At 36.9% G+C, this 27,868-nt stretch overlaps 2 protein-coding genes across 3 annotated transcripts in view; both read right to left on the minus strand.

The window, feature by feature from the left end:
- Nucleotides 1–1,769: 1,769 nt before the first annotated feature.
- On the minus strand, nucleotides 1,770–4,999 carry LOC117932182. The gene is made up of 5 exons (XM_034853287.1): nucleotides 4,781–4,999; nucleotides 4,427–4,488; nucleotides 2,911–3,146; nucleotides 2,284–2,413; nucleotides 1,770–2,197 (listed from the first exon to the last, which is right to left on the minus strand). The coding sequence occupies exons 1-5, from the start codon at nucleotides 4,944–4,946 to the stop codon at nucleotides 2,054–2,056; spliced, it is 738 nt and encodes a 245-aa protein (XP_034709178.1). The 5' UTR covers nucleotides 4,947–4,999; the 3' UTR covers nucleotides 1,770–2,053.
- Nucleotides 5,000–6,424: 1,425 nt separating this feature from the next.
- Nucleotides 6,425–27,868, minus strand: part of LOC117932175 (BEACH domain-containing protein C2) — a 64,374-nt gene continuing 42,930 nt past the window's right edge. Inside the window, exons 14-32 of one of the 2 annotated variants that reach the window (XM_034853280.1) lie at nucleotides 27,131–27,676; nucleotides 26,901–27,044; nucleotides 26,269–26,751; nucleotides 25,306–25,445; nucleotides 24,844–24,913; nucleotides 24,672–24,755; nucleotides 24,435–24,491; nucleotides 24,271–24,339; nucleotides 24,096–24,182; nucleotides 23,896–24,012; nucleotides 21,959–22,108; nucleotides 21,683–21,767; nucleotides 21,459–21,579; nucleotides 21,207–21,303; nucleotides 21,014–21,127; nucleotides 15,801–16,170; nucleotides 7,558–8,348; nucleotides 7,216–7,338; nucleotides 6,425–6,921 (exon numbers count right to left, since the gene is read on the minus strand). In XM_034853280.1, the coding sequence (XP_034709171.1) occupies nucleotides 6,847–6,921; nucleotides 7,216–7,338; nucleotides 7,558–8,348; nucleotides 15,801–16,170; nucleotides 21,014–21,127; nucleotides 21,207–21,303; nucleotides 21,459–21,579; nucleotides 21,683–21,767; nucleotides 21,959–22,108; nucleotides 23,896–24,012; nucleotides 24,096–24,182; nucleotides 24,271–24,339; nucleotides 24,435–24,491; nucleotides 24,672–24,755; nucleotides 24,844–24,913; nucleotides 25,306–25,445; nucleotides 26,269–26,751; nucleotides 26,901–27,044; nucleotides 27,131–27,676 (3,723 nt within the window). In that variant the 3' untranslated portion in view covers nucleotides 6,425–6,846. Of the gene's footprint in view, nucleotides 6,922–7,215; nucleotides 7,339–7,557; nucleotides 8,349–8,431; nucleotides 9,459–15,800; nucleotides 16,171–21,013; nucleotides 21,128–21,206; nucleotides 21,304–21,458; nucleotides 21,580–21,682; nucleotides 21,768–21,958; nucleotides 22,109–23,895; nucleotides 24,013–24,095; nucleotides 24,183–24,270; nucleotides 24,340–24,434; nucleotides 24,492–24,671; nucleotides 24,756–24,843; nucleotides 24,914–25,305; nucleotides 25,446–26,268; nucleotides 26,752–26,900; nucleotides 27,045–27,130; nucleotides 27,677–27,868 lie in introns of those variants that run through there. The other variant, XM_034853281.1, reaches the window with a different exon arrangement.

Raw genomic sequence — 27,868 nt, forward strand, 5'->3', positions numbered from 1 at the left:
TGGACTTCATTTGACCCGTTCAAATACTTTAAATTTGGTGGGATTTTGTGATGCTGATTGGGCATCAAGTCCAGATGATAGAAGATCAACATCCGGTTATTGTGTCTATCTTGAAAACAATCTAGTTTCTTGGTGCTTAAAGAAACAACATATTGTCTCTAGATCATCTACAGAAGTAGAATACAGAAGCTTAGTTGGAATAACTGTTGAGATCACATGGTTAACTGCCCTACTAAGTGAATTGAGGATCACATTACCAAGAACTCCAGCAGTATGTTGTGACAATCTGAGCACAATATTGTTACCTGCAAATCCAATTTTACATGCTAGAACCAAACATATTGAGCTTGATTTGTATTTTGTGCGTGAGAAAGTTATTCAAAAGCTTATTGATGTGAGACATGTTCCTTCAAGTGACCAAACAGCAGATATTTTTACCAAAGCTATACCCAGCTCCAAATTTTCTCTACTTAGAAGCAAACTCAGAGTTCTTGATTTAAGTACTCTAAGTTTGAGGGGGAATGTTAGGATTATAAAATAATTTGTTAACTATTAGTTTGTTAGCTGTTAAGAGGATGTTAGATTGCTATAACAGATTGTTAGTGTTGTACACGTGTAAGCAAGTTAGTTAGTGAGAAGAAACTATTGTAATATAAATATTGAGGTTTGCTCTGTAAACCAAAAAACAGAGGATTTCTTCCAGATTGAATCTGAGCCCTTTCTTTCCCTCTTTCTCACTTCTTTATCTCTTTATTATCTTAGTTCTAACAATGCGAAACTATGGAAAATTCAAACTTTCTTTGCCTAGAAAAAGCATAAAAGTTGAGGTTGTTGCATCCCTCCCTCCCTCTCTCTCTCTCTCTCTCTCTCTCTCTCTCTCTCTCTCTCTCTCTCTCTCTCTCTCTCTATATATATATATATATATATATATATATATATATATATATATATATATATATATATATATATATATATATATATGCACGACTTGAGTTTTTGAATCAATTATTAAGCTTAATATGATATTAAAAGCACCGGATTCTCTATATATCTCTCTCTCTCTAAACTTAACCCATGATAGTAAGCTTGACGGATATTACCCCCCAAATATGTATATGGGCAACTTAAATTTTTGAATCAATTATTAGCTTAATATGATATTAGAAGCAATGGACTAATTACTAGCTTAATATGAGAAGCTCCATTTTGCGAAGATTTTTATATTTGTGTTCATTATTTTTGGTATCAATTTTCAAGTAGTTTTAAAACTCTTAGAAACTGTTCTCCCTATTTCTCATTTATTGAATTGGGTCGGTTCTCATTTATTGGATCGGGTCGGGCAATCCACTTAGATGCCCAAACCTAACTCCAACAATATATATAGAACAATCATAACCCAAACCAGTCTAGTTCAAATTTATATTTTAAAAGTCAAAGTTATTATAAAAATTCTTAAATTATTTTGTTTAAACCAATTTAATTCGTCGATTCAATCGATTTTTGACACAACCTAAAACCCACAATCCTTTTCACATGTCCAACAGCTTTATTTCTGAAAATGGTGTGTTTTTTCTTTCATAAATCATTTTATTTCCATTATGAAACAAGCCTGTACTGTAAGACATCCGACCTACAATTAAGATTTGTAGTCCCTGGGTAAATGCTTCTTTCCAAGCCCTAGGCCCTTCCAATTCATGTTCACTATACTTCAGGCTTAATGGGACAAATACTCATATAAAGAAACTTCTGAAAGAAAATGCATGCCATGGTTTAAAAACTGCATTCCCATTCCAAAATACTAATAAAATGCAAACAATTGTCACAAAGAATCAAGCCAATTTGCTCATTCATCATAAAACTTTCAAGTAAATAAGGCTTGCTGCTTCTACTTTTACAGCTATTACAACCCTAAACCATTCCAGAAAACTGGAGTTAAGGCCCACTGTTCCCTACAGTAAAGGAGAATTGCTATTTTCCTTTCTCTCTTTCATTGATTATAGGCAGAAACAGCTCCAGCCCTCAGTGGGTCGAACAAGAACTAGGCTGTTGTCGATTATATCGGTGTAGTGGTCACAGGAGGAGGAAGATGGATCCCTGGCCTTGAAACCCATCCTTTTCGTTTCCTGTAGGCATCGACAGCTTGCAACCGAAGCCTTTCTTGTGAAGCATCTTGGACAGTCTTCAAAGCCTTAAAAGCCTTCAAGAGACAGAACAGCCAACCAGTTTAAACAGCCAAGAAAATAGTAAATGGGTTTTGAAACATCAGAAAATTTAAGATGCTACCTTAGGGACTGCAACCAGCTTTGGTGGAGCTTCAACTACTTCTCCAAATTTGATCTTCTCGTGTCTCGGAAAGTCCAAATTCTCCTCTGTCTTGGCTTTTTTGTGTTTCTTTTTTCTTGATTCCAAATATCTTTGAAAAAAACAAACATAAAACTTTAGACAGGCAGCAGATTTGAATTAAGCTAAGAGGGCAAGCTCTGGATATTTGCATTCAGGTAAATTAGAATTACAAATGGCAGCATTTTGATAAGAAAACAGAATGTGAAATACAGTATAATTATCGCTGACTGCAAAAATATAACCTAAAAATTTTAAAATCAGCTCAGCATATGAACATGATTACAATTTTTTTTTAATCAATGAGAAAAATCAATCCTATGGATTAAAACAAGAGCAAGAATTAATTAGATCCAAAAGGCTAAGGTCGTATATGTTATATATCCACAAAGTAAAGCACAGAATTTAATTTTTGGAAAATATCACACACATCCATCTTTGTTCCCTACCCATCTGAAATTAAATTTGCAAGTATGCAAATCATTACCGAGAATACTCCAGCAACATAAAATAAAAATGTTACAGAATAATCAGGTATCATATCCTGAAATGAAAATAGTAAATGCTTACTTTTTCTTACGCTCCCGTCTCTTTGAACCAAGACCAGCTACTTTCTCCAATTCTGCTTCAAACCGAAGATCCTTTACCTGCTTCCTCTTTCTTTTTCTCTTTCCTTTTTCATGTGTGCTACTAGGCACAGTTCCATCATTATCTTCCATATCTTGGGATGTCATGAAATGTTCACCATCACCTGCTGCATCAATCTCAGTGGTTTTATAGTTAAGCTCATCCTTCAGATGAAGTTTCTGCAAAACAATCACACATGTAATCAACTCAAAAGTTCAGCATCCATACAGAAACTTGCTGAGATGAAGCTTAGGTTCACAGAAAATACAAACTAAGATGATGAAAAATAGACAAGGAAATAATTTATCGTTCATAAATTGGTAAAATAAGTCACACCTTAAGTCCATATTACCAAGAAAAGAAGCCATAGGAGTCAAATAAATTTAGCACACTAATATCATTTGTTCCCAATAAAGAATCAAGCAAATGAAATAGTATGTATAGATATTAACTTGTCTGTCTGCTTATCAGAAGACCACTCATGAGCTATGTCATATAAACAAGTCAAATTAAAAAAGCTATAAAGGCTTCTAATCAAATAACCAAACCAAAGGTAGTTCTCCTATATTCAGTTGTCAAATAGATGGTTACAAATTATCAAAAAAATTTATTGGGAACCAGCAGGGCTTGTAAGCATTCAGGTAAAAATATGCATGGTTTACAACACCCCTCTTTTTTTCTTTTTTTTCTTTTCAGATGCTTGAGGGTCATAGAGACAGCAGCCAGCTAGTTTGTTCCAAGCTGATATGATTCAACCATACCTCAAGAAATTATAGCACTTCAAAGTCAAAGATACCTCAATACAACTACAGATTCTATATACAGTACAAGAATTTGGGAGCAAAACACAGCTCAGCTGGTTGAATTGACATTGCAAATACAAAGTGCAGAGTCAAGGGCAGCTTTTTAAACGGTAGAAATTGAATGAAAAACCACATTTTACCAGATTAATCTGGTCATTCATTTTATAAGATAAGTGATCCCATCAAAATCCAGGGAGATGTTCATGAAAAGCCAAATCACTAGGTTAAACCACTCAGCCTCTGTTAGTTGCCCAAAAATCACTGGAAAGGAAAATTCGAAAGCTTAAAATTCTTACTGTTTAGTACCTAAACAGCACACACTTAACCTAACAAGCCAAAATAATCTAATAAGCCCTTGTGAAGTTGAATTTTCTTTTTGTTTCTTTAGGGGGAAAGTAAAATAAGAATTCCAATCCTCAGTTTCTTTTCCCTGCAACACCAAGATATAATTTGATAAGAAAATTCTAAAATAAATTTTTAAAACCTATCAAACGTAAAGACAACTCCATACAATTTCTTAACATAACAGGTAAACCAAGCCATAAGCCAGAGAGAAAAAAAAAAACCCATAGAAAAATTGTAGTCTGTGTATTTCCAAATGCCAAAAATCCAACTTCAAAAAAAGGGAACAAGAGAAGAAAACGAATAACCCTCACTTTTTCCTCAGCATCTCCTCTCTTTCCCTTCTTTCCCTTATCGATCGAAGCCTTAGCAGACCCTAAAAGCATACAAAAAGAAGGCGTATGAAGTAAGAAATATTTTCAAAGAAAATAAATCAAGTACCTTAATTCTTGTTTTTAAGTAATCACCAAAACCAAACCTTTGTTTGGCTGTCGAGAGAATTTCAGGCAAATAAATAAATAAAGAAAAGGCCACTAAAAAAGCCAAATACAAATTGGTTCAATTCCCCCCTCCATTCTTTTTCTGGGAAACTGAAACAAACCAAAGCATGAAACTCAAAATCATTATGTAATTTGAATTTCCTTAGGTTTCTCGGGAAGCAAACAGACCTTGAGGAGGTTGTGGAGTGGACGGGGAAGTGAAAGCCATGAGCTTGCGAAGTTTGGAGGGTAAAGCGTCGAGTTTGGAGAGATCAGGTGGGGGTGGGAGTCTCTCGTGTCCTCCATGCGCAGCTCTGTAGTTCTTCTCTCGTCTTCTCCTTCCTTTTCCTCCCATCTCTCTCTCTCTGCAATGCTAAACCCTAGCTTCCTTTTCAACTCCTTTAACCAATTTTTTTATAATATTTGATATGCAAATAACTAGGATTTCATAACCCAAGTTTATTATTTTCAAGTTAAATACAATGGTCCCAAAAATAATTTGGATTTTGAGCACTCCGGGTTGAGGTGTGATTTCATACCCAAATTGCCCTCCCCAAAGGAGACCCACATAACTCATGTTGTGTTTCCCTTGATCGGCTTCTTCTCAGATTTGAGTGCTTATTACATGGAATATTTTGAAGACCAGTGGTTGCTTACATGGAGACCGTGGTGGCTGCTGACAAAGAAAACAAAATGTCAATTTTGGAATAACTTTTTGAAACAGTATTTAGTGCATAAAGCCCATATTCCACTTTCTATGGGTTTCATTCCCATATAACCTTCAAATGGGCCTCCGGAAACACAACTTCCCCAAAAAATTATCTCAAATGATCATAAAAAGTAATTGAGAGTTATGTTTTTTACCTTCAAATAAAAAATAAAAAAAATTCAAAAAATGGTGAAGTATGTCTTGTTGGAATTCTAGAAAACAAAATTTAGAATACTAGTAATACTTGAAAAGCATATTAACAAAGATGCATTTTCATTCTTTTTTAAAAAATAAAAATAAAAACTAATAATAAATTTCTAATATACCTAAAACAACCTTCCCATTCTCCTCTTTCACACCCATATTTTTCTTCATTTTTTCTCAATTTTTTTTATGTTTATTCTTTATGTAAATTTTAATAAACACTCGTAAAAAATAGATAAAAAATAATTAGGAAGAATTTAAAAGTGAAAATTCATGAAAAAATGTAAGCGAGAAAAAAAAAAACCAAAAACAAAAAAACCCTCGTTCAAAGCTAAAACGTATGCTCATCATAATGTGATTAACAACAAAAAAAAAGCTTATTCCTAAAAAAAATTAAGGTATATTGGGTAATTATTTTCAAAAATAGTTTTAAAAATTAATTTTTATAAATTGTTTTATAATATTTATATAAAAAAAATATATTTGGAAATGTAAAATATTTTTAATCTAAATATTTAAAAAATAATTTTTATATCTATTGTTTTATTTTTAATTATTCAACATGTTTATATAATTATTATTATTTTTAAAAAAAAATATTTTTGAAACCATTTTTTGGCTGTCAAATGTTTCTTCTTATTATTTTTTTTTTTGTTATGAAAAATAAAAAACTATTCTTAAAAACAATTATCAAACAAAACCTTAAACATCATGTAAAGGTTTGAACTTAGTGTTTCTAAACGAGAGATGAATATGCATTTCTCATTAAGGATAATTTGGTTATTTCATCCAGGATATTTTTGCCCTAAAAATTCATTGAATCAATGGATGCAAAGTGAAATTGGCTGGATGCCAATATAATATCCTCTTGAGAATCTATTTTGTCAGTTCAACTTTCAAAATTGCTGGAAAAAAAAAAGGAAGAAAAATCATATACCATCATATATAAAAAAATATGATAAAAAAATTAATGGACAAAAATGAACAACTCAAGCCTGAGAACCTAAAACTCATCAATCCAATCAATCCCAGTGATGAAAAACTTACAACTGAAATCAGGTCAAAAACTGCAGAACAACCCTGCAGGGCATACATATAATATATGTATGACAACCCAGCACTCGTGTTATATATCGATTTCCACTTCCTGGGTACACATATGTTACAATCGCCAGATGAGTGCGAGCTGTGAGTCGAAGAATCATACATGATTTCTGAGTTGGGGCGATGGACTTGGCCTTCTTTGTATTCATTTGACTGGTATATTATAGCTGTAGGGAAATCTCTAATCTCCTCTGGCAAATCAAATCGAATCAAATCAAACCTCAATAGCTTCAAGCTTTTACTTTATGAGGGGGCTGAGCCCGTCGCCTTCCCAGCCAAGCTTCAGCATCTGATCCACCACTTTCAAGCTCAACTGAAGAAATAAATAAGCCGCAGAATCATCATGATTTGGTAAACTATAGAATGAACAAAATGTTTTATCATGATAACTGGGCTCTAACCATTTGTGACAATTCAAATGGTTATTTCACTAAACATTTGATGAATTTTACTTTTCCAATCAACAAACCCCACAAGTTGAAAAAGGTTCCCCATAACACAGATACAGGCATATTTCCTCCCTGCAACTATAATCGGTGACTAAAACCATATAGTTAACAGCTTAAGAGATAACCCAAATGGTAACAAAATAAAATGTTCAACTTACAGTTGGATCGGTAAAGATTATCAACTGTTTGTCTGCAGTTGACACCAAAAGATTTGTGTTGTCCTTGTTTAGAGCAAGAGCTGTAATATCCTGCCCTTCTCCCAGCTTCAATGTATGAAACACCTGCAGCAGAGAAGAATTGGCATGTTGGTAAAGTAGATCCTGAAAATAAAAAATGAGTGGTTTTTTGTTATCAAATTACAGGAGCCAATGCACAACTCGGACAGAGCAGGAATATTGCAGCTATGTGTCATTACTACTCTCTAAGTAACAGGAAGATGGAACTAATGCATGACATCCACTGTTAAAAAGTGTTTTTTTTTTTTTTTACTAGTTTAGTACCTTCAATGTATGTAGATTCAGGAAGCAAATTGAAGGCGATGATATATCCAATCTGTGATTTTTCCTTGTTTCATCTGATTCTGCATCAAGATCTTCATTCTCAGGCTTATTGAACCTCAAGTCTCCACTGTTAGTGCAGGCTGCCTCATTTTCTGTACATGAGTTTATTCCGATCAAAGCACTCTCGCCATTGACAGAAATCTCCATGCAACTGATGCTACTTGAGAAAGGAATTTGTGCACTAGAAATCAGGATCCCGTTAAGAGTGAAGGTGCTGAGATTATGAGAAGTTTTGTTCCAAGTCATTATGATTCCATCAGATGAAAGGCATATGGCATGGGCCTCCACCCCAACCAGCCTTCTGATCAAGCGGCCCTTTCTTACAGAATGCAACAAAACATCAGATGATTGAGAGCATGAGACAACAATTCCAAGATCTGAACTAACACAACAACAGACTATTTCCTTGAAGTGGCCCCGAAGAATGTGTATGGGGCCCTCAATTCGCCGCCTCCTGCTTTTGTCTGCCAAAATATTTGCTAGAGTGTTACTGCTGGTTGAAGTAGGTGTGCCTGAGGCAGTAGAGGGCTCTGATATGCTGCTTGCATGTGAAATGGATGCCCGATGTATCCTCCAGAGTAAAACTGTTGTGTCTTGGGAACCAGTCACAAGGTAGTTGCTATCAGGTGAGAGAGCCAAGCAGGTCACTGGAGCACAATGTCCTCTGGCTGTTTCTAAGGCTTTTGCTCCATCTGATGATATTAGCCTTATGCTATTATCCACATGTCCACCTAGTTACATAATGCAAGCATTAAATGAGACATCGATTTATTGACACCACAGGAACCCACATACTAATAATGTTATCAGATCAAGTGCCAGATTGAATTATAACATCTACCACTTAACAAAAGAAACATTGGATTTCATTTAGGTTCTGTTTGCTCTAGAAAACAAAATTAGGAAATGCGTCACACTATTTGATGAGGATATGCATATGTATTATTATTGTACTATACTGGTAAGCCATATATTGAAAAAAAATTTTGGACTTGAGCCAAATGTGCCTGATATGTCCACTATTTCTGTAGAAAAGCGGCATCCTAGAATTAGAGGAAGAAACCATTGGCCACGATTTTGAAGGTACAGCAAAATTATCATCCTGAGAATGTATGTTTCTATGCTGAAAGAATAATAAAGACATGGGCCTTCCAGTAACATCAGATGGATCCCTCTTGGAAAACCCAAACCAAAGAAGTGCTGAATAAATCAATAGATGGCTAGATAGTTGCTGACTCTCATTTGCCCATGTATTTATTTATTTAATTTCCTTTTTGTGGGCAAGGACCCTCAAGGATGTAGCTTAGCGGTAAAAAACACAGTAATAAACCAGCGGGTACCGAGTTCAAGTCTCTCTGATGTGCGGTGTAGGGTAGAGGGGTGGGCAAATATTACCTGCAGTTTGCTTCCCTGATAGGTGGGATAAATGCCTTATTGTCAGGGTGAATTCCTCATTATTGGCAAATAAAAAAAATAAAAAATAAAAATACCTTTTGCAGGCAGGGGATTATATCCAACAAAAGCTAAAGAAAATGAATGTGAAGCACGATGTGGAACATAGTTGTTGACATCCTCAAAGGCTCAGGCATTATTTCTTTTGAAATACTCCAATTTCTATCACTACAGGACTGTACATTTTATTCCCAACTAATCTCTATCTGTCCTGCTCATGGACTTTAAGCATCCTGAAAAAAAGGAGAATTATTCTCCAGTTTCTTGTAATTGTTGAATATCAAACAAGTTAAGGAGAGAATTTCAAAAGAAGGGTACACACCATGCCTCATTCTGCAAAAAGTTATGCTGGGCAGTCAAGAAACAACATGTTCAAAAAGACATGTAGCCTGAATGAGAATGTTAAGTTTAGTGACTGGTAATGCAAAATAAGACACAATGAAGTTAATAAGCTAAGTGAGTGGTAATGCAAAATAAAATACGCTAAGGCCATGTTTGGTTTACAGAAAACTTGAGGGAAAATGTGAAGGAAAGAAAACCGAGAGGAAAAGTGGAAGGAAAGAAAAACTGAAAGAAAATAAAAAATAGATTTAAAGTCCATAATTTATTTATTTTTTTATTTTTATAGGTAAATTTTTATCCCCATTGAAACTTGAACCTGGAACCTCTCACAAACCCTCCCCCATCCCTTTACCACTTGAGCTAGATCACAAGGGTGACTTAAAGTCAATAAATTGTTTTATATGCTACTTCAAACTCATTTCACTTATTTTAACTCTTCCACATAAAGATTAAATAATTTGAAAATGTATAAATTTCTAATTAATTTTAATTACGTTTTCTTTTCTTTGGTATTTTTCATAGAACAACCAAACATAAGAAAATCATTTTCTTTAGCAATTTTTTTTTCTTTCTTTGGTACTTTCCCATAACCAAAGGGTCCAATGACCCACCAACAAGGAGTAAAAGTCATGAATTAAGGGTTTTGTATAGAATATAGGCATCTAGGAAGAGGCTTTAAACCCCATGGTTTTGTTTCAAGATCAAGAGAATAAATGAGGCAAAAAGGTGTAGGATGGTAGACAACTACTTCCTTGAAATCTAATAGGAAATCATAGTATCCCTTTTTCAAATTAAAAAAAAACCAGTTACTTTCTCCACTAAAGCTTTCCAAGGGTTGATAGGTGTTGAAATTTGGCATTCAAAGTTAGGGTTTTTTAATTTAGGAAAGTATTTTAGGAATAAAGAAGGAGAGATCATTTAGGATGATTCAGTTTCCTAATTTTAGGAGAGAATCAAGTTAGATTGATTTTTTCTTATTCAGTCAGTTGTGTATATATATGTGTATGGTGCGTACCTAAAGTATATAAAGGAATTCAGAAATTCTTCATGGTATCAGAGCCAGTTTTCTGAAACCCTAATAATCCCTTCTGGCCACCTCGTATTCAGGCCATCATTCATTCCGGCCAAATCTCTCTGGCCATCTCTCAATCCGACCATCTCTCATTCCAGTCATCAGTCCCTGTTCTCAGAGCCAAGGGAGAAAACGCTTTCCGGTCGGTCGAATCGTCGTCAGAAAAACATTCACCGCCGGCGAACTTTTCCGGCGAACTTTTCCGGCGAACTTTTCCGGCGACGGTTTTTTTCACACCGCAAGGAGCGTCTGGAGGAGATCTACAACTTTTCCAAAAACACCGGAGCCAGAAAACCATCCACGCGCCGCCCACGCGCATTTTTCCGGCCGGCGACTGCATCTCACGCGCCGGCGCGTGAGGGCGCGTGAGCCACTTTCCGGCGACGCGCTTCCTACTCCAAGCTCGCCTGACGCCGACCAGCCACCCTACGTACCTGTTTCTGCCATCCAAGCCCTGCACGTGCCTCTTTTGGGGTCTTTTTGCCTCCGCGAGCCCTCCGATCAGCTTTTCCGACGTCCTCCGGCTATTTTTCCTCAACTCCAATCCCTGCACGTGCCTTGGGAAGTGTTCTTCTACCTTTCCGGTCCATGACGAAATACGGAATGGCATCATCACAAGTATCCAGCGTCACGTCACCAGAATTAGGAGGCAGATCTGAAATTCCAAACCTTGGTGGTAGTGATTCCTCTCCTATTCTCATCACAGGACACAAATTAAATGGCCATAACTACTTACAGTGGTCACAATCTGTGTTGCTGTTCATTTGCGGTAAAGGAAAGGATGAGTACCTCACTGGAGAAGCAGTCATGCCAGAAACTACAGAACCGGGTTTCAGGAAGTGGAAGATTGAAAACAGCATGATCATGTCATGGCTTATCAATTCCATGAATAATGACATAGGTGAAAATTTCTTGTTGTTTAGGACTGCAAAGGACATATGGGATGCAGCCAAAGAAACTTACTCAAGTTCTGAAAATATTTCAGAACTTTTTCAGGTTGAATCAACCCTACATGACTTCCGCCAAGGAGAGCAGACAGTTACTCAGTATTACAACACACTCACAAGGTATTGGCAGCACCTTGACTTATTCGAGACTCACTCATGGAAATGTCCTGATGATGCAGCAACATACAGGAAAATTGTGGAACAAAAGAGACTGTTCAAGTTTTTCCTAGGACTAAACAGGGAATTGGATGATGTTAGAGGCCGAATCATGGGCATTAAACCCCTGCCAAGTCTCAGGGAGGCTTTTTCAGAGGTTAGGCGTGAAGAAAGTAGAAAGAAAGTGATGATGGGATCCAAAGAGCAACCTGCCCCAACATTGGATGCCTCTGCCCTTGCGACTCGGTCATTTAATAGTAGTGGTGGAGATCGTCAGAAACGGGATAGGCCTTGGTGTGATTATTGTAAGAAACCAGGCCATTATAAGGAGACTTGCTGGAAGCTTCATGGCAAACCGGCTGATTGGAAACCAAAGCCACGGTCTGACAGAGATGGCAGAGCACACGTGGCTGCCAACTCTGAGAGCACCTCTGTTCCCGAGCCGAGTCCATTCAACAAAGAGCAGATGGAGATGCTACAGAAACTATTAAGCCAAGTTGGCAGTGGCAGTACTACCGGAGTAGCCTTCACTGCTAATCGAGGAGGAATGAAGTCGTGGATAGTGGACACAGGTGCTTCTGATCACATGACAGGAGATGCTACCATTCTTCAAAATTACAAGCCAAGTAATGGTCATTCATCCGTCCATATTGCTGATGGTTCAAAGTCAAAAATTGCCGGGACAGGTTCTATAAAACTTACTAAAGACTTATATCTTGACTCTGTTCTCCATGTTCCAAACTTGGATTGTAATCTTTTGTCCATTAGCAAATTGGCCCGTGATCTCCAATGTGTTACTAAATTTTATCCAAACTTGTGTGTTTTTCAGGACTTGAAATCGGGGAAGATGATTGGCAGTGCTGAACTGTGTTCCGGGCTCTACCTCCTCTCATGTGGCCAATTCTCAAACCAAGTCTCTCAAGCAAGTTGCGTACAGTCTCAGAGTATGTTAGAGTCTTTCAATTCTGTGTCAAATTCTAAGGTCAATAAAGATAGTGAGATTATAATGTTACACTATCGCCTTGGTCATCCTAGCTTTGTTTACCTTGCAAAATTGTTTCCCAAATTATTTATCAATAAAAATCCAGCATCTTATCACTGTGAAATTTGTCAGTTTGCAAAGCATACTCGAACAGTCTATCCTCAAATCCCATACAAACCTTCGACTGTTTTCTCTCTAGTACATAGTGATGTGTGGGGTCCCTCCCGGATAAAAAATATTTCTGGCACTCGATGGTTTGTGACATTCGTTGATGATCATACACGGGTAACATGGGTTTTCCTTATGAAAGAAAAGTCAGAGGTCGGGCACATTTTTCAAACCTTCCATCTTATGGTTCAAAATCAATTCAATTCCAAAATTCAAGTCCTCAAGTCAGATAATGCAAAGGAATACTTTACTAGTAGTCTCAGTACTTATCTTCAAAATCACGGCATTATCCACATAAGTTCTTGCGTTGACACCCCACAACAAAATGGGGTGGCTGAACGCAAGAATAGACATCTCTTGGAGGTTGCCCGGTGCCTTATGTTTTCCTCTAATGTTCCAAACTATTTCTGGGGGGAAGCTATTCTTACAGCTACTTATTTGATTAACCGTATGCCATCCAGAGTGCTTACCTTTCAATCCCCACGTCAACTTTTCTTAAAACAATTTCCTCACACCCGTGCAGCCTCTTCTGATTTACCACTCAAAGTATTTGGTTGCACGGCATTCGTTCATGTGTATCCTCAAAATCGTAGCAAATTTGCTCCTCGAGCGAATAAGTGCATTTTCCTAGGGTATTCTCCAACCCAAAAAGGGTACAAATGCTATTCTCCAACCAACAAAAGATTTTACACCACCATGGACGTCTCTTTCTTTGAACATGTCTTCTTCTATCCCAAATCTCATGTTCAGGGGGAGAGCATGAATGAACATCAAGTTTGGGAGTCTCTTCTTGAGGGTGTACCTTCTTTTCACTCAGAGTCACCAAATCCTCTTCAATTCGCGCCCACTGAGTTGTCTACACCCATACCGTCATCAGTCCAGCCATCTCCTGTGACCATCCAGTCTCCCATGCCTATTCAACCTATAGCCCCACAACTTGCTAATGAGAACTTACAAGTTTACATCAGGAGGAGGAAAAGACAGGAATTAGAGCACGGATCACAGTCAACATGTGGCCAATATATTGACTCCAATTCAAGTCTTCCTGAAGAGAACATAGGTGAGGATAGGGCTGGAGAGGTGTTAATTCCCAGCATTGATGATTCTACTCTGCCGATTGCATTGAGGAAGGGTGTTAGGAGATGTACAGATCACCCAATTGGGAATTATGTTACATATGAAGGGCTATCACCATCTTACAGAGCATTTGCTACTTCTCTTGATGATACTCAGGTTCCCAACACAATACAAGAGGCATTAAAAATTTCAGAATGGAAGAAGGCAGTACAAGATGAGATTGATGCACTTGAGAAGAATGGGACGTGGACTATCACAGATTTGCCGGTTGGGAAGAGGCCCGTGGGGTGCAAGTGGATTTTCACCATAAAATACAAAGCAGATGGATCAGTCGAGAGATTCAAGGCTCGTTTGGTAGCTAGAGGGTTTACGCAATCCTATGGGATAGACTATCAGGAGACTTTTGCTCCTGTTGCAAAACTGAACACTATCAGGATTCTTCTCTCATTGGCTGTCAATCAAGATTGGTGCTTGCAACAACTGGACATAAAAAATGCGTTTCTAAATGGTGACCTAGAAGAGGAAGTCTACATGGAAATACCACCTGGTTTCGAAGGAAGTATGGCAAAGAATCAGGTTTGCAAACTCCAAAAATCCTTGTACGGCCTTAAACAATCTCCCCGAGCCTGGTTTGATAGATTCACAAAAGCAGTCCTGAAGCTGGGCTACAAACAAGGTCAGGCTGATCATACTCTATTTGTCAAGAAGTCTCATGCCGGGAAAATGGCCATATTGATAGTCTATGTTGATGATATTATTCTATCTGGGAATGATATGGAGGAATTACAGAATTTGAAGAAGTATTTGTCAGAGGAGTTTGAAGTTAAAGACCTTGGAAATTTGAAATATTTCCTTGGTATGGAAGTGGCTAGATCAAGGAAGGGAATTGTAGTCTCTCAAAGAAAATACATACTCGATCTTCTTAAGGAGACCGGTATGCTTGGATGCAAACCAATTGATACTCCTATGGATAGTCAGAAGAAACTTGGTATCGAGAAAGAAAGTACACCGGTAGATAGGGGGAGATATCAGCGGCTCGTCGGGCGCTTGATTTATCTCTCACACACTCGGCCAGATATTGGCTTTGCAGTGAGTGCTGTAAGTCAATTCATGCACAGCCCCACTGAGGAACACATGGAAGCAGTCTACAGGATTCTTAGATATTTAAAAATGACACCAAGGAAAGGTCTATTCTTCAGAAAGACAGAGAACCGTGACACTGAAGTATACTCAGATGCGGATTGGGCAGGAAACATCATTGACAGGCGGTCTACTTCTGGATATTGTTCTTTTGTCTGGGGAAATCTTGTTACCTGGAGGAGTAAGAAGCAATCAGTTGTAGCCAGAAGTAGTGCAGAAGCTGAGTACAGAGCTCTTGCACAGGGAATCTGTGAAGGGATTTGGATAAAAAGGGTTCTTAGTGAACTAGGGCAAACGAGTTCATCTCCAATTCTGATGATGTGTGATAATCAGGCAGCTATAAGCATAGCAAAGAACCCCGTGCATCATGACAGGACCAAGCACGTTGAGATTGACAGACACTTCATCACAGAGAAGGTGACTAGTGAGACGGTTAGATTGAACTATGTTCCTACCAAGCACCAAACCGCAGACATCCTCACCAAAGCTTTACCTAGGCCTAACTTTGAAGACTTAACTTGCAAGCTGGGATTATATGATATATATTCTCCAGCTTGAGGGGGAGTGTTGAAATTTGGCATTCAAAGTTAGGGTTTTTTAATTTAGGAAAGTATTTTAGGAATAAAGAAGGAGAGATCATTTAGGATGATTCAGTTTCCTAATTTTAGGAGAGAATCAAGTTAGATTGATTTTTTCTTATTCAGTCAGTTGTGTATATATATGTGTATGGTGCGTACCTAAAGTATATAAAGGAATTCAGAAATTCTTCAATAGGCAAAGAAGTAATTTGATAAAATAAATTACATTAAACTAAATAGCAAAGGACAGATATCAGATGAATGCTTACCTGTGATAATTTCTTTGTCACAGGTGATGGAAACAATGGCTGAGCTTCTAATTCCTGAGGTTGCAAAAGCTAGTGCTCGTGGAAAGTGCCACTCATCAGAATTAGAGCCAGTTGGACCTTTGAACATGCGCATGAATGTTCCACTACTGGAGCTTCCTATGGCCTTTCCATGATGAAAAAGAAAAGGCGTCCCCTGGCCATCAGGTGTGTTTGGCTGCCACTTGTGTTGTGCTACATGTGCCGCTGGAGCATTTATATCAACAATTACAACAGAATCTGAAGATGCATGCATAGCCGCAGCAGGTAGATTGCAACGCTCGGGGTTTGGAACAGCATATGGTTTGACTTCTTTTGGGTTCCGAAAGATGGTCTGCCATGCAAAATCCAATCAGTATCATGATGTCATTTTTTTTTTTCACATTTCACAGAATATCCTAATATAGTCATGAACAAACCCTGAACTAGGGAAAGCTGGAATTTTATCCCAATGGGACTTTGAATAAAAAAAAGACTAGAAACATCCTGCAAGCTTTGCATAAAATTAAAACATAAGGTATGGAGGAACTATCAGGAGGGAGCCATCTTGGATGTTATGATGAGCTTGCCTCTATTTCAGGGAATAATGCACAACTTTTCAGACAAACACCCCACTATTCAACCCAACTGACAACCCTAAAAGGGTTGCATAGACATAATTTCATTAAAAATTACAACATACATTAATCAAGCACATTAACTAAAGTTTGATGCTAAATGGTGCATTTGGAACCATTTGATGTAAATTTGGCTGAATTTACATGAGTGAGACTGATCTAGTGTGAAAAGTATGATAACATGGAAAGTATAATTGCATCCCCGAAATTCATGGAAAAGAGGATAGCTCAAAGCAGACAAAAATTTAGAAGTGACCATGGATTGACCCAAATGGCAGAGGCAAAGCAGATTGTTCACCGGTGTGCAGTTATCACTACTAGAAATCTCATGGACAAACCCACGAATTTTATGATTGATTATATGTCTTCTTGCAATCCAGGATATAGAATGACAGACCTTTAACATGCTTTTAAGACATGTGTGAAGGTATATGGGATGGAACGTCTATGGTCACATGTGATAATATTTCATTTGTGGTTTTGGAAATGAGATTTTAACACATGAAATTCATGAATCCTATTAGTATATGATTTTCAGCTAATGCATCCAGTCCATATGGATTCACTGCTTTAAAGTCAAAAATACCCAATTATAAATTTTTGCCTTGGGTTTACATAAATGAGAAGCACAGTATGGTTATCATTTTTTATAACCAAGAGGTTATCCAAGTTTACATCCCACACAAGAAGTTTCTTTAGGTCTTTTTTCCAATACATGCAAATGAGTGTGGGTGCGGCTAAGTAACAAATACTGGGGTTGTTTTAGCTATAATAATAGAAACCTTTCAGTTTCCAATTGAACTGACACAAAACATCCTTGGAATACTGAAATTCAAGAGTTTTTGAAGAGTTTTGGCTAAGGCCATTTTTTAGAAGAATTCTTAAAAATATGTAGAGGTTAATAGATCCTTGATGATTTATTAAAGATTGAACTCAATGTACATGATGAGAAAAGGAGCCAATATTAAATCTTAACTCCAAGGATTCCAACTAATTGATTGATGGTGTGCTTCCTGTTCATCTAATTCAAGTGCATATCTTTAGTTTCTATGGAATACATTGTAAATTTATAGAGTTGGTGTCAAAACCATAGGTACATGTTAAATCACAATGCTGTGATTTCAAGTAGTACAGTAAATTTAAGTTACAAGTATCTAAACTTCTTGTACTACACTTTATTGAAACAAACAATGGACAAAGGCATGTATATAAAAATGCAATTATGTACATGCCATCAATATATTTCACATTATTGAAACACCTTTAATACTTCAATCTATCAATTAGATATTTTATTTAATGCTAGTCATATTTAATCACAATGCTCTTTCAAGTGCTCTCTGCACATCCAAGTTTTATGTTGCTCCCTACCTGTATGGATGCCATTCTTTATGTTATGAAAACAGAGACTTCCCCTTCCACTCTCCAATATAGGGAACCTCTATCGATAGTCTACCATCTGTCTGTGTTGTTGATTGTATTTCTTTAGTAAGAGAATATGTTAAAGCAATAAATATCCTAGATCTCAGACAAGAGGCAGATCCATTTGCGAAAAGTGTGTTATTTCATTGGGACTGAAACTGGAATAATACCTTACTTAAAATAAGGATAAGTCCATTATCAAGATCACTGAAATAATATTAAGATGAAATATAATAGCTTCAGCATGGTCGCTGGTGAACAGATGCTATCTGTGTAAAATCAAAGGGGAATCAATCAAGCACATTCTTCATTTCTTCTTTGTAGCATCATACCAACGGTTCTATGGCAATTGTTGTTCTCTTTGTTTGGTGTAGATTGGGTGCTTCTTTCCTCAGTAAGAGAAACTCTTATAAGCTAGCACGACCCTTTTGTAGGTAAAAAACAAAAGAAGGTTTGGTGAGCAGCTCCACTATGGATTTTTTGGACTTTGTGTTAGAAGAGAAACCAAAGAACATTTGGAAGAGAAGCAGTCTGAGAATAACTTGAAATGGTTGTTTTCAAGTAATTTGCTAGCTAGGGTTGGAATGTATATAAAAGAAAGTTCAATACTTTGATTGATTTTGTAGATTGATTGGGATCTTGTTGAGAAAGACTATGTGGTTTTTTTTGTTCCTTCTTTACTGGATTTGTCAATTTGTGCCTGTTTTTTACAACCTGTGCAATGTGATGTACATCATTCTTTTTCATATACATATTTCTTTGCTTATAAATAGTAATAATAATAGCTTTAGTATTTGTTAAGGAGGTTATAGCATAGTCTATGCCTATGATACATGGACTGTTTAACTTTACCCAGCATACTTCAGCATGCATTAAGGAGATTATAGCATAGTCTATGCCAATGACACCTGGACTCTTTAACTTCATTCAGAATGCCTAGTCAACATAACATGACATGAATTTGGGCATGAGATCCTTGTCAGGAACTTCCATTTTCCTTTGGATATAGTTGTTTGTTTGATTTAGATTATTATTATTATTATTATTATTATTATTATTATTATTATTATTATTATTATGTTTTAAAAAATTTTCAACTTCCTTAAAAGATGATTACTTTTGAAGAAGGAAGTTTGCTAGTGAACTTGAATGAGAATATTAGGGATAAGAAAAAAAACATATTTATCAAATATATAAATAAAAGAAATAGGGGGTGTTCATATCAAAAATATTTATTCTTTTATTGATTATTAATTAAAGTTTCCTTGCCCCACTCCTTTGATTATATCATATCCAAGTGTCCACATCTGTTACTAGGAAACTTTTTAGCGGAGTTCTCATATCCTAAAATTTGTAGGCGTGAAAGATTAGATACCTAGACACATACCCAAACCTGACACCAGCAACCAAACCCAGGCAACATAGTTTCACGCTTATAAAGACATGCAGTCTGCAGACCCAAATGTATGCATGTTATGCAATGCCCTAAATAAAATATCTATTTTATGCTCTGATCTTCTGTATCACATGGTACCAAAGTCCTCCTTAGGCGTTACCACCATTTTTTAAGTTCTAAAGCCCCATTTAAGCTGATTTGATTGCCCATCAATCATCTTTCTCATTGCTTTAGGACAATCATTTTGGAAATCTGGCACATCTTTTGGGTTCTTTGCTAACATCATTTTCTAGGAGCTGATGTCCATTCTATGACCTCCACCAAAAAATAGAAGAAATATGTCGAATTCAAGTGCTTTTGAGGGGCTTCTCAATTCTCAATATTATACACATCAGAATTCACATTTGGAAGTTTTTTTTTTTTTTTTTTGATAAGTAAACAGAGGATTCTATTAAAAGAGTGCGAAGAAAAGGGGGAGTGCGCCCTATATATACAAGTAGTAGATGCAAAAAAACCAAACAAATGACACCAACAGGTATCCACAAAAAACAACCTCAAAAGCTAATCTACCCACGGCTAAGACTATTTAAAAAGTCAATTATGAAGTTTTCCAATTCTAACAAAGCATTTGACCATTCAAGAGGGCTGTAATGAAGTTCTCCTCTAACCTCTGATCTGAGAGCTCTTCACCCTTAAAAGATTTGGTGGTTACACTCTTTCCAAATGCACTGGAACAGACTTAAGGGAGTCCTTCACCAAACATGGTGTCTCTTATCCACTCCCTTAAACTTCCATTCAAGGAGCAGATTTCTCATTGACTCTGGAAACACTCCTTTCAAGCCAATGATTCCTAAGAGGAAGATCCATATCTCCTTTGTCCTCTTCTAGTGAATTTGAAAGTGCTCAACAGACTCATCACTCTCTTTTTGTGAACTAGATCTATTAACCATTGATCACCCCCTCTTCATTAACATGTCTATAGTTAAAATCTTCCCTTATATTGCTTCCCAAGTGAAAAAAGCGAGATCCAGAGGAGATTGAGATCCCCATATTTGGAATCAACACAGAAAGAACTGTGGTACAACTTGACAATGAAGTTTCGTTTCCTATCCTCTCTCCAAACTAAGGTATCTTCGTATCTTCTCCTACTTCCTGCAGTTTCAAAATCTGTTTGTTGCCCATTTTTTACCATCCAGCCACAACAGTTAGAAAATAGCTTTACCCCCACCTATTATCACCCTTTAAAATTCCTATCTTTATGGTTTAGGGAAATCTCTGAGGTGCCTCAATCTATTTTACTTAGTTTTACTGAACAAAACATGCAGACTTATTTGGACAGCTGCTAACAGAATTTGGAACCAAAGCTCCTACATATTGAGTTCTCACAATATTGATGGATCAATTCTCATTATCAATTATTCTTGCAGATAGAACAATTTGTCTCAATCTTCTCCCATCTAGTAGAATGTTTTCTTGTAAGGTTACTACTAATTCTATTTTCTTATTACAATTCCTTGAACTCTCACTTTTATTTTTAATTTTTAATTTTTATTGTATTCCTGAATCGCACTCCAAGTTCACTTTTAATTTCCTTTTCTTTCTGGATGGCTTAATTAGCAGTTACACACAAAATCTACACAACGAAAACAAGAAACTGCACACTCATGTAGATACACATCTATGCACTGCCACATCAAACATCAAAATATAGGGGGGTTCAGTCATGATGAATCAAGAGTTACCTGCAAATGAAGAACATCTGCTAACTGCATCTTCTTCAAGTGAGGGGTAGTTAGAAGTTGGGATGGGGTTTGTCCAAAGTAAGCAATCTGATCTTGTGTAGCTCGCTGTTGTACCTTTTAATGATATTTATGGGAAAAAGTAAGCAAAATATCCAAATTGAAGAAACACTATAAGTGCAGACATGGAACTTACTGGGTCTGTTATTTTATCGACATCAACGGTTCCTTCATAGGTAATGTAAAAGAAAACATTATTTGCCAATATGGCCTCTTTTCCTCGCTGCTTGTACCTGAATGTTCCACAAAAAGTTGATTTAAAGCAAGACCATCATTTTTTACTTCTATCATTGTTGCAACAAAAAGAAGGAAAATCACAGAATGAAAACACAAGAATAGAAATGAAGGTGAAAATTAATTTTTGTCCAATAAAGATAATAAAACTTACCCAAATATGAGATCAATCCATTCATGCAAATGTGCAGAGACATGCTCACTCTCAAGAGCCATCCGGTGCTTATGAATAAAATCAACTGGGTTCTCAGCCCAAGGAGGAAGTTTTACAGAATCTGAAATGATAAATTTGAATAAAATAGAAAATTTTCAACTTCAGAGTGATAAGAAACTTAATCATTTAGGTATGACTGGCGAAAATTAATTAAAAGTACATACCAAGCTTTCCCCCAAGTTGTGTTGTACCAAAATCAATTGAATTTTCATTGGTTAAGATCTCAGGGAGGTAGAACAGCTCAGGAACCTAAGAGGTTATGAAAAGGCATATATTAGCTCTTGTAAAAAAGGAGATGTAGTAACCACATTCAGCAATTAACATAAAAGAATATCAGAAGAGACAGAAGCACTGACAACCACTTGAGGAGCTCAAAGTCAAACCATATGGCATATGAACAAATAAATGGCGCTTCTGTAAAATTTCAGACAAACACATACCAATTCTTTCACATCACTCATGTCCTCAAGCACTCCATTCCAAGTAGAGCCAATATCTGAAAACATCCTGTCCGCATGATCAAATTTGCCACCTTGTAGTTGAATTGAAAGAGTAGTAAATGGTTCCACTCTAGTAAGATAATACAACACCTGTAGAAGAAGCACCATCAATCATACAAAACCACTGTCTCAGCATTTAATTAATATAGTTCTACCTAGTAAAAAGATATTCACCAAATTATATTCAATTCAAACACACAGAGAATATAAATAATAAACATCAACAGATAAGAAGGGGAAGTATTCAATTGGGAAAATTAACAAAGTAGATATTAACATAAAATAGTTTTAAGACAGACATTTAGTTCAAATTCATCAGTGAAAAATGCCTCCAGGGCCCAATGCAACACTAGATGAACTATTTGGCAAATTTAATTTATTATGCAGGTCTGAAAAACTGCCAGCTGTTATCAATTACATTAATGAGTAATCACATGCAAACTTGTATGTTTGCAAAAGGCATGAAATAGCATACTTGTCACACATAAGGTCTCACTCCATGTGGCCAAAATAGCTTTATGTTGGCCACAGCATGAAGCAAACTTGTATGAGTGCAAAAGCCTGAAAACAACGTACTTGTCACACATAAGGGCTCACTCAATGTGGCCAAATAAGCTTTATTTTAGCCAAGGGGTGTTAGGCAATGGGGACCTTAGGGAAATGGAGATAGGAAACTTAAAATATTAGAATTGAAAGAGGGAATGATACACACTGATGGACAACCTAAATTGGATGACTGATACCTGTGCCCAACCTCAAAAGACCCAATTAAAGTGCATCAAAATAAGTTTTTCAATACTATTCTTTCCTTTCATAAAATCATCCCTGATTTTCACTGAACAATCCAAGTCACAAGTCACACTACTTCACTAATTAACCAAACGATCCAAGTCACAAGTGATATTACTATGCTAGTCGATTGGCTCCTACATAGATCACATCAAATGTGCCTTTAGGGCATGCCTTACAAAAAAAATATCAATTAAAGAATTGAAAAAACTTGTCATATTAGACAATAAAAATTAATTATATTAATCAAATTACAAAATAAAAGGAAAAAAAAATAATATGAAGCAAATAACTGATAAACCAACTAGGTTAGGACCTCTCAATTAAAATTGTCTATAATATTCACATTCTATGAAAAGTATGCATCTAATGCTAACAGCATAAATTGGTTCAGGGTTCAATAGGACCTGGTTGCCTGATGTCTAAACTAAAGGCCATAGCCCAATGCCAGCTTAGAATTCTGAACCCAGGAAGAATGTAAGATCTAAAACCATTACTCCATGCTAATCCATAGGTCGGGTTGGAATGTCCCAAGTTGCTTAAATTTCAGTCAATTTGACTTTGGTTTGCAAATTTCAAATCTCATCTTTCTTGAATTACTCGAGAGTCATGATTTCAGCTAGTTATTAGTATATTTTGTTTGGAATTTGTGCTCCATGAGCATATCCAGTGTGTGATATCCAATTATATTTCTCCTCTGGCTTGACAGTTGTGTCATTTATATGTCACACAAAAAGGCTGGAAATTACATTATCCTTCATGTTTGACCATTAGTCACCCAACTATAATCAAGCAGACAGCATTCTTCTTCCTCATGTAAATCAAACTGAGAAATCAAACATGGTCAAATTTAGGTATGTCATAGCCAATGAACATAGAGATTCTAGGGTGCCAATGCTTAAACATGCTTAGGGGACAATAGAGACTTGACTAGCAATATAATGACCAGAAACATGGAAGCCATCTAAAAGTGCATAAACTCGAACACACTACAAACTCCAACCAAACTTATGAAATGAGTACAGAAAATGTGTGACTCTGAGCCCTGTCAGGAAACACTTCCAAAGATAAATTAATGGAAAACCTACTGTTCCAGCACTTGAGTAATGTGAACCATAGTGGAACTTGGGAATGATAGGATCATCAAAGCTGGAGTATCTCTCTTGGAATTTTGTCAGCCGATCAGGATTCAAAGCACCAACAGGCTGCAAGGATGTATAAGGCCAAAATGTCAGAAAAAAAGAGTGGGTATATGGGTGGTAAAGGATAAATTTTTAAATTACATAACCTTTGAAAGATCTCGGTAAGAAGAAGGGTCAACAAGATCCAAATACTTTGAACTGTAATCAGAGAGAATCCATGGGAAAACAGGATACTGAAAAAGGACAACAAAATCGATCAAAGAAGTTCAGCCAGTGCATTGAGTTGTTAGACATTGACAGGTAGTTATCTAGAAAAATCACCTGAGTTATGTCATTATAACTACGTCCAGCCAGTGTATTGAGTTGCATTAGATATTCAAAGTTGCTAATCTGCAGAATGGTTGTAATTCTGGCTTGTGTGAGAGAGAGAGGAGCTTTAGAAAATATAATATCACAGATGTGATACATGAGACAGTTTCTCTTACCTCCCACCTAGCCCAACGCTCCATAAGCTGAGTTCTCTTCAGAAGCTGTTCAGGTCTCTACAGAATAAAAACAAATAAACAAGTACATAAATAGATAAAAGAGTTTCTGAGGTGCCATTACAAATCAAAAGGGCTGATATTATTGTCATCAGCTTTAAGATAAACCAGCCTGGATGAATATATTCTTCAAAAGCTGTCTATTAATAACTAATAACTAAGGCATGGCAAGGTACAAACCTGTGTTGCTAGATAAATATTGCTCAATTGAAGAGGACGTGCTTGAACTATAGCTCGATATGCATTTCTCCTTCCTTCAGTGCTCTGGAGGGAGGATAGAAACCATCAGCATGTTTGCATTTAAATAAGCACAAAGCAAAGGAAATGACAAGTGCACAGTTCAAACAGATACCCCAAAATCAAAGAAGAAGTTTGACCGGTCAATCATAAATAATTCTAGTGCACTTCTTCTCAGGAGATATCTGTAAAAACAATAAACCAGTAAGGAAGGTTAAGAATTATCAAAGACAAAACAGAATAAATCAGAATCAGGAAAGTATAATATTCAAACAGGCAATACCCTTCAAGTTACAGACAAAGGGCTGGTGGTGTAAACTGTTGAGAAAGGGGCCCTTCCTTACAGCCAGATTCATGGTAAATCTATAACCTCATAATTAATATCTATATTTAATTACTGAAAAGACAGAGAGTAAGGTATATTCTAATTATATGAATACTAACATTTATTTCTTGAGGGTGTAGTATGTGTGCTTCAGGTCTATTTGATAATGTCCTCTCTGGCATTTTCTCCAACATTAACAAGAGAACATAAATACTAACATTTATCATGATAAAACATCTCTTGATATCTCACCTTCTGCTAAATATCTGATGAAGGGAAGACATCAACCAGCTTCTATCCTTCTCTTGATCTCTAATTTCTGAACTGCAATCCAACCCATCCCCATTGCACTCAGTGTTATCAACTATGAAATTGATTCGTCTTGTTGTTATCTGACACAAGATTTTAGTTCCCATGTTCAGTATCTTGAAATAAATATGAGTACTGTAAGATAATCAAATTCATTGAGATGAATTAATGATACAAAAGGGCCAACTATTACTGATAACATAATTGGAAATGTTGGCACTCAGATTTCAAATTGGAAGCCCTTGATCTGAAAATCAGATATTTCCTTAGTTCTGCTCTCCCATGTCTATTTCAAGACATGAAGTGACAACCCTAAAATTTCATTACATCAGATCCAAGCCTGAACATTTAAGGGCTAAACCATGAGAAACTCAGAAACCAGATGGATAGGAACTCAAGACAACCCAGCCATGACTACAGCTAACAAAGCAAATTTAGACAACAGAATCATAACAGTCCAAGGAACACCCATACTTGAGCACACATGTAAGCTGGGAAAGAAGAACCCCAAAATTGACTCGTCTTCTAGAACTGACAAACAACCATTTCCCTTGAATCAATAAAATGGTTCCATGACTAGCTGGAAGCAGTTAAACCTGCCTACAGGTGAAGTAACTGAGATTAAGAAGAGGTATAAAAGAGTCATCATCTTCAAGCAAGAGGCACACACACACAAACAAAAGAACAAAAGAAAAAGAAACCCTAATCCTTCTCTTCTTGAAGACTAAAGTAACTTTCTCCTTGGAGTGTTTTTGCTGGTGTTATGCTAGTGTATTCTTGCAGGGCCTGCAGAGTTTGGGTCAGGTGATTGAAGGCTAAACTCCCAGCTAGAACAAAGCTTAGCCTATCAGAGTTTGGGTCCAACAAATAAGAATGGGTGTAATGGTTTGGGTACATAAAACTTACTTGAAAGGTTCCTCGTACAACCCTCAATGGTCGGACCATTGATGAAGAAAGCTCAAGAACAATTCTTTCATCAAGTTCACTTGGAACATATCCAGGGGCAACTGCTGATGGACCTTGGACCACATCTTGGTTATTAGCAATTGGAGTATCTATATATTCTGTTGATGCTTGCGGGGGCTGCTCAGCCATTCCAGATGACTTTGGATGATTCTTCCCATTCTGCTCCATATCAATTGCCTCACTCTCTACCAAATTATCAATATCTGCCTGCTCATCCTCTTCATTTATTCCTCCCATTGAGATTGCTTCTGCCGCAAGAATCGGAGCATTAGATGGATCTATGACATTTTCCCTATCGTGCTTCATATCCATATGATCTTCATAATTAGCTGCAGCACCAAAATGATCAGACCCTTTGTAATTCCTCCTTAAACATTGTCGCATCCTTGCAGAACTTTCCATGAAATCTAGCTTCCAGAAAACCTACAAGTAGTGGAACTCAAGGGTGTAAGACCTTCAAAAGCTGAAGAGTGAACATGAATTTAGGAAAATTAGGATGCCATTTTTTTACAGGCAAGCATAGCAACATTAGGATGCCATAGCATTACAAAGCAAACGATGTCGCAACATACACGGTCAGGGTTGCATAGATGGTCCCCAAATGGCCCAAAAAGACACTTCATGTCAATCAAATTATGAATGAGTTTCCGCCATGCACGAATTCCAGAGCATAGATGATGTCGAGAAACTACAACAACCTGTGTGCGTCTGTCAATCTAAAAGTAAAAGAATTAGAAAAATCACAATAATTCTGGTATACTTTAATAAGCAATTGGAACCACCAGAGAAGCACTAATTGTACCTCTGACCGTTGCATGTTTCTTGCTAAAGCAAAACTTGCAACAAGGACTGCAACAAATTTATAGGATAGATTATTGAAATCTTTTCCATATACTGATCTTGTATCAGCTGACTGCAAGCATTCCATCCAGGCAGTTCCCATCGCATCAGAAACATTCCATCTCCTCACACGTTCCATGTCGCTTGTGTTCCTTCTTTGCGCAGATGTTGCCATAGCTACAGCACTGAGACCCCTCCCAGAACCAATCTTTGCATTGCGTTCAAGATCACGAGCAGCAGCCAAGGCAGCAGCTTTTGCCGCAGCTTTGTCCTTAGGAGTGGCTGGCGATTTGCTAGGTAGCTCCAAAGGCTTTTGAAAGCTTGAAAATGTATGAAGCCTAACTGTTTTCCGCTCAAGTACTGAGGAGTCACGCCTAAGATATGTCGTTCTAGCAGGTGCTGTGGTTTCCCCACCACCAGCCCCAGCAGCAATCATCGCTAATGCCATTGCAGCTGGTGGTGACGCAAAAGCGGCAGCCCAGTCTGGAGAGATCATGGCGAGAGCAGCCTGAAAGAAATTTAATTAGAAGGCCTAAAACCATGAAGCAAAAAAATGATTGTAAGTAATTAGAAGAGATGATTTGAGCTCAATATATGCGTGGTTTCAATAAACTTGTGCTTGACACAAGCATGTGTGCAATAAACAAATGCAGAGGCATGTTCCATGAATTAAAAGAGAAGCAAATGAATGACCAAAAAA

The sequence above is a fragment of the Vitis riparia genome, chromosome 15 (genome assembly GCF_004353265.1).
Source record: "Vitis riparia cultivar Riparia Gloire de Montpellier isolate 1030 chromosome 15, EGFV_Vit.rip_1.0, whole genome shotgun sequence".
Classification (NCBI taxonomy): Eukaryota; Viridiplantae; Streptophyta; class Magnoliopsida; order Vitales; family Vitaceae; genus Vitis; species Vitis riparia.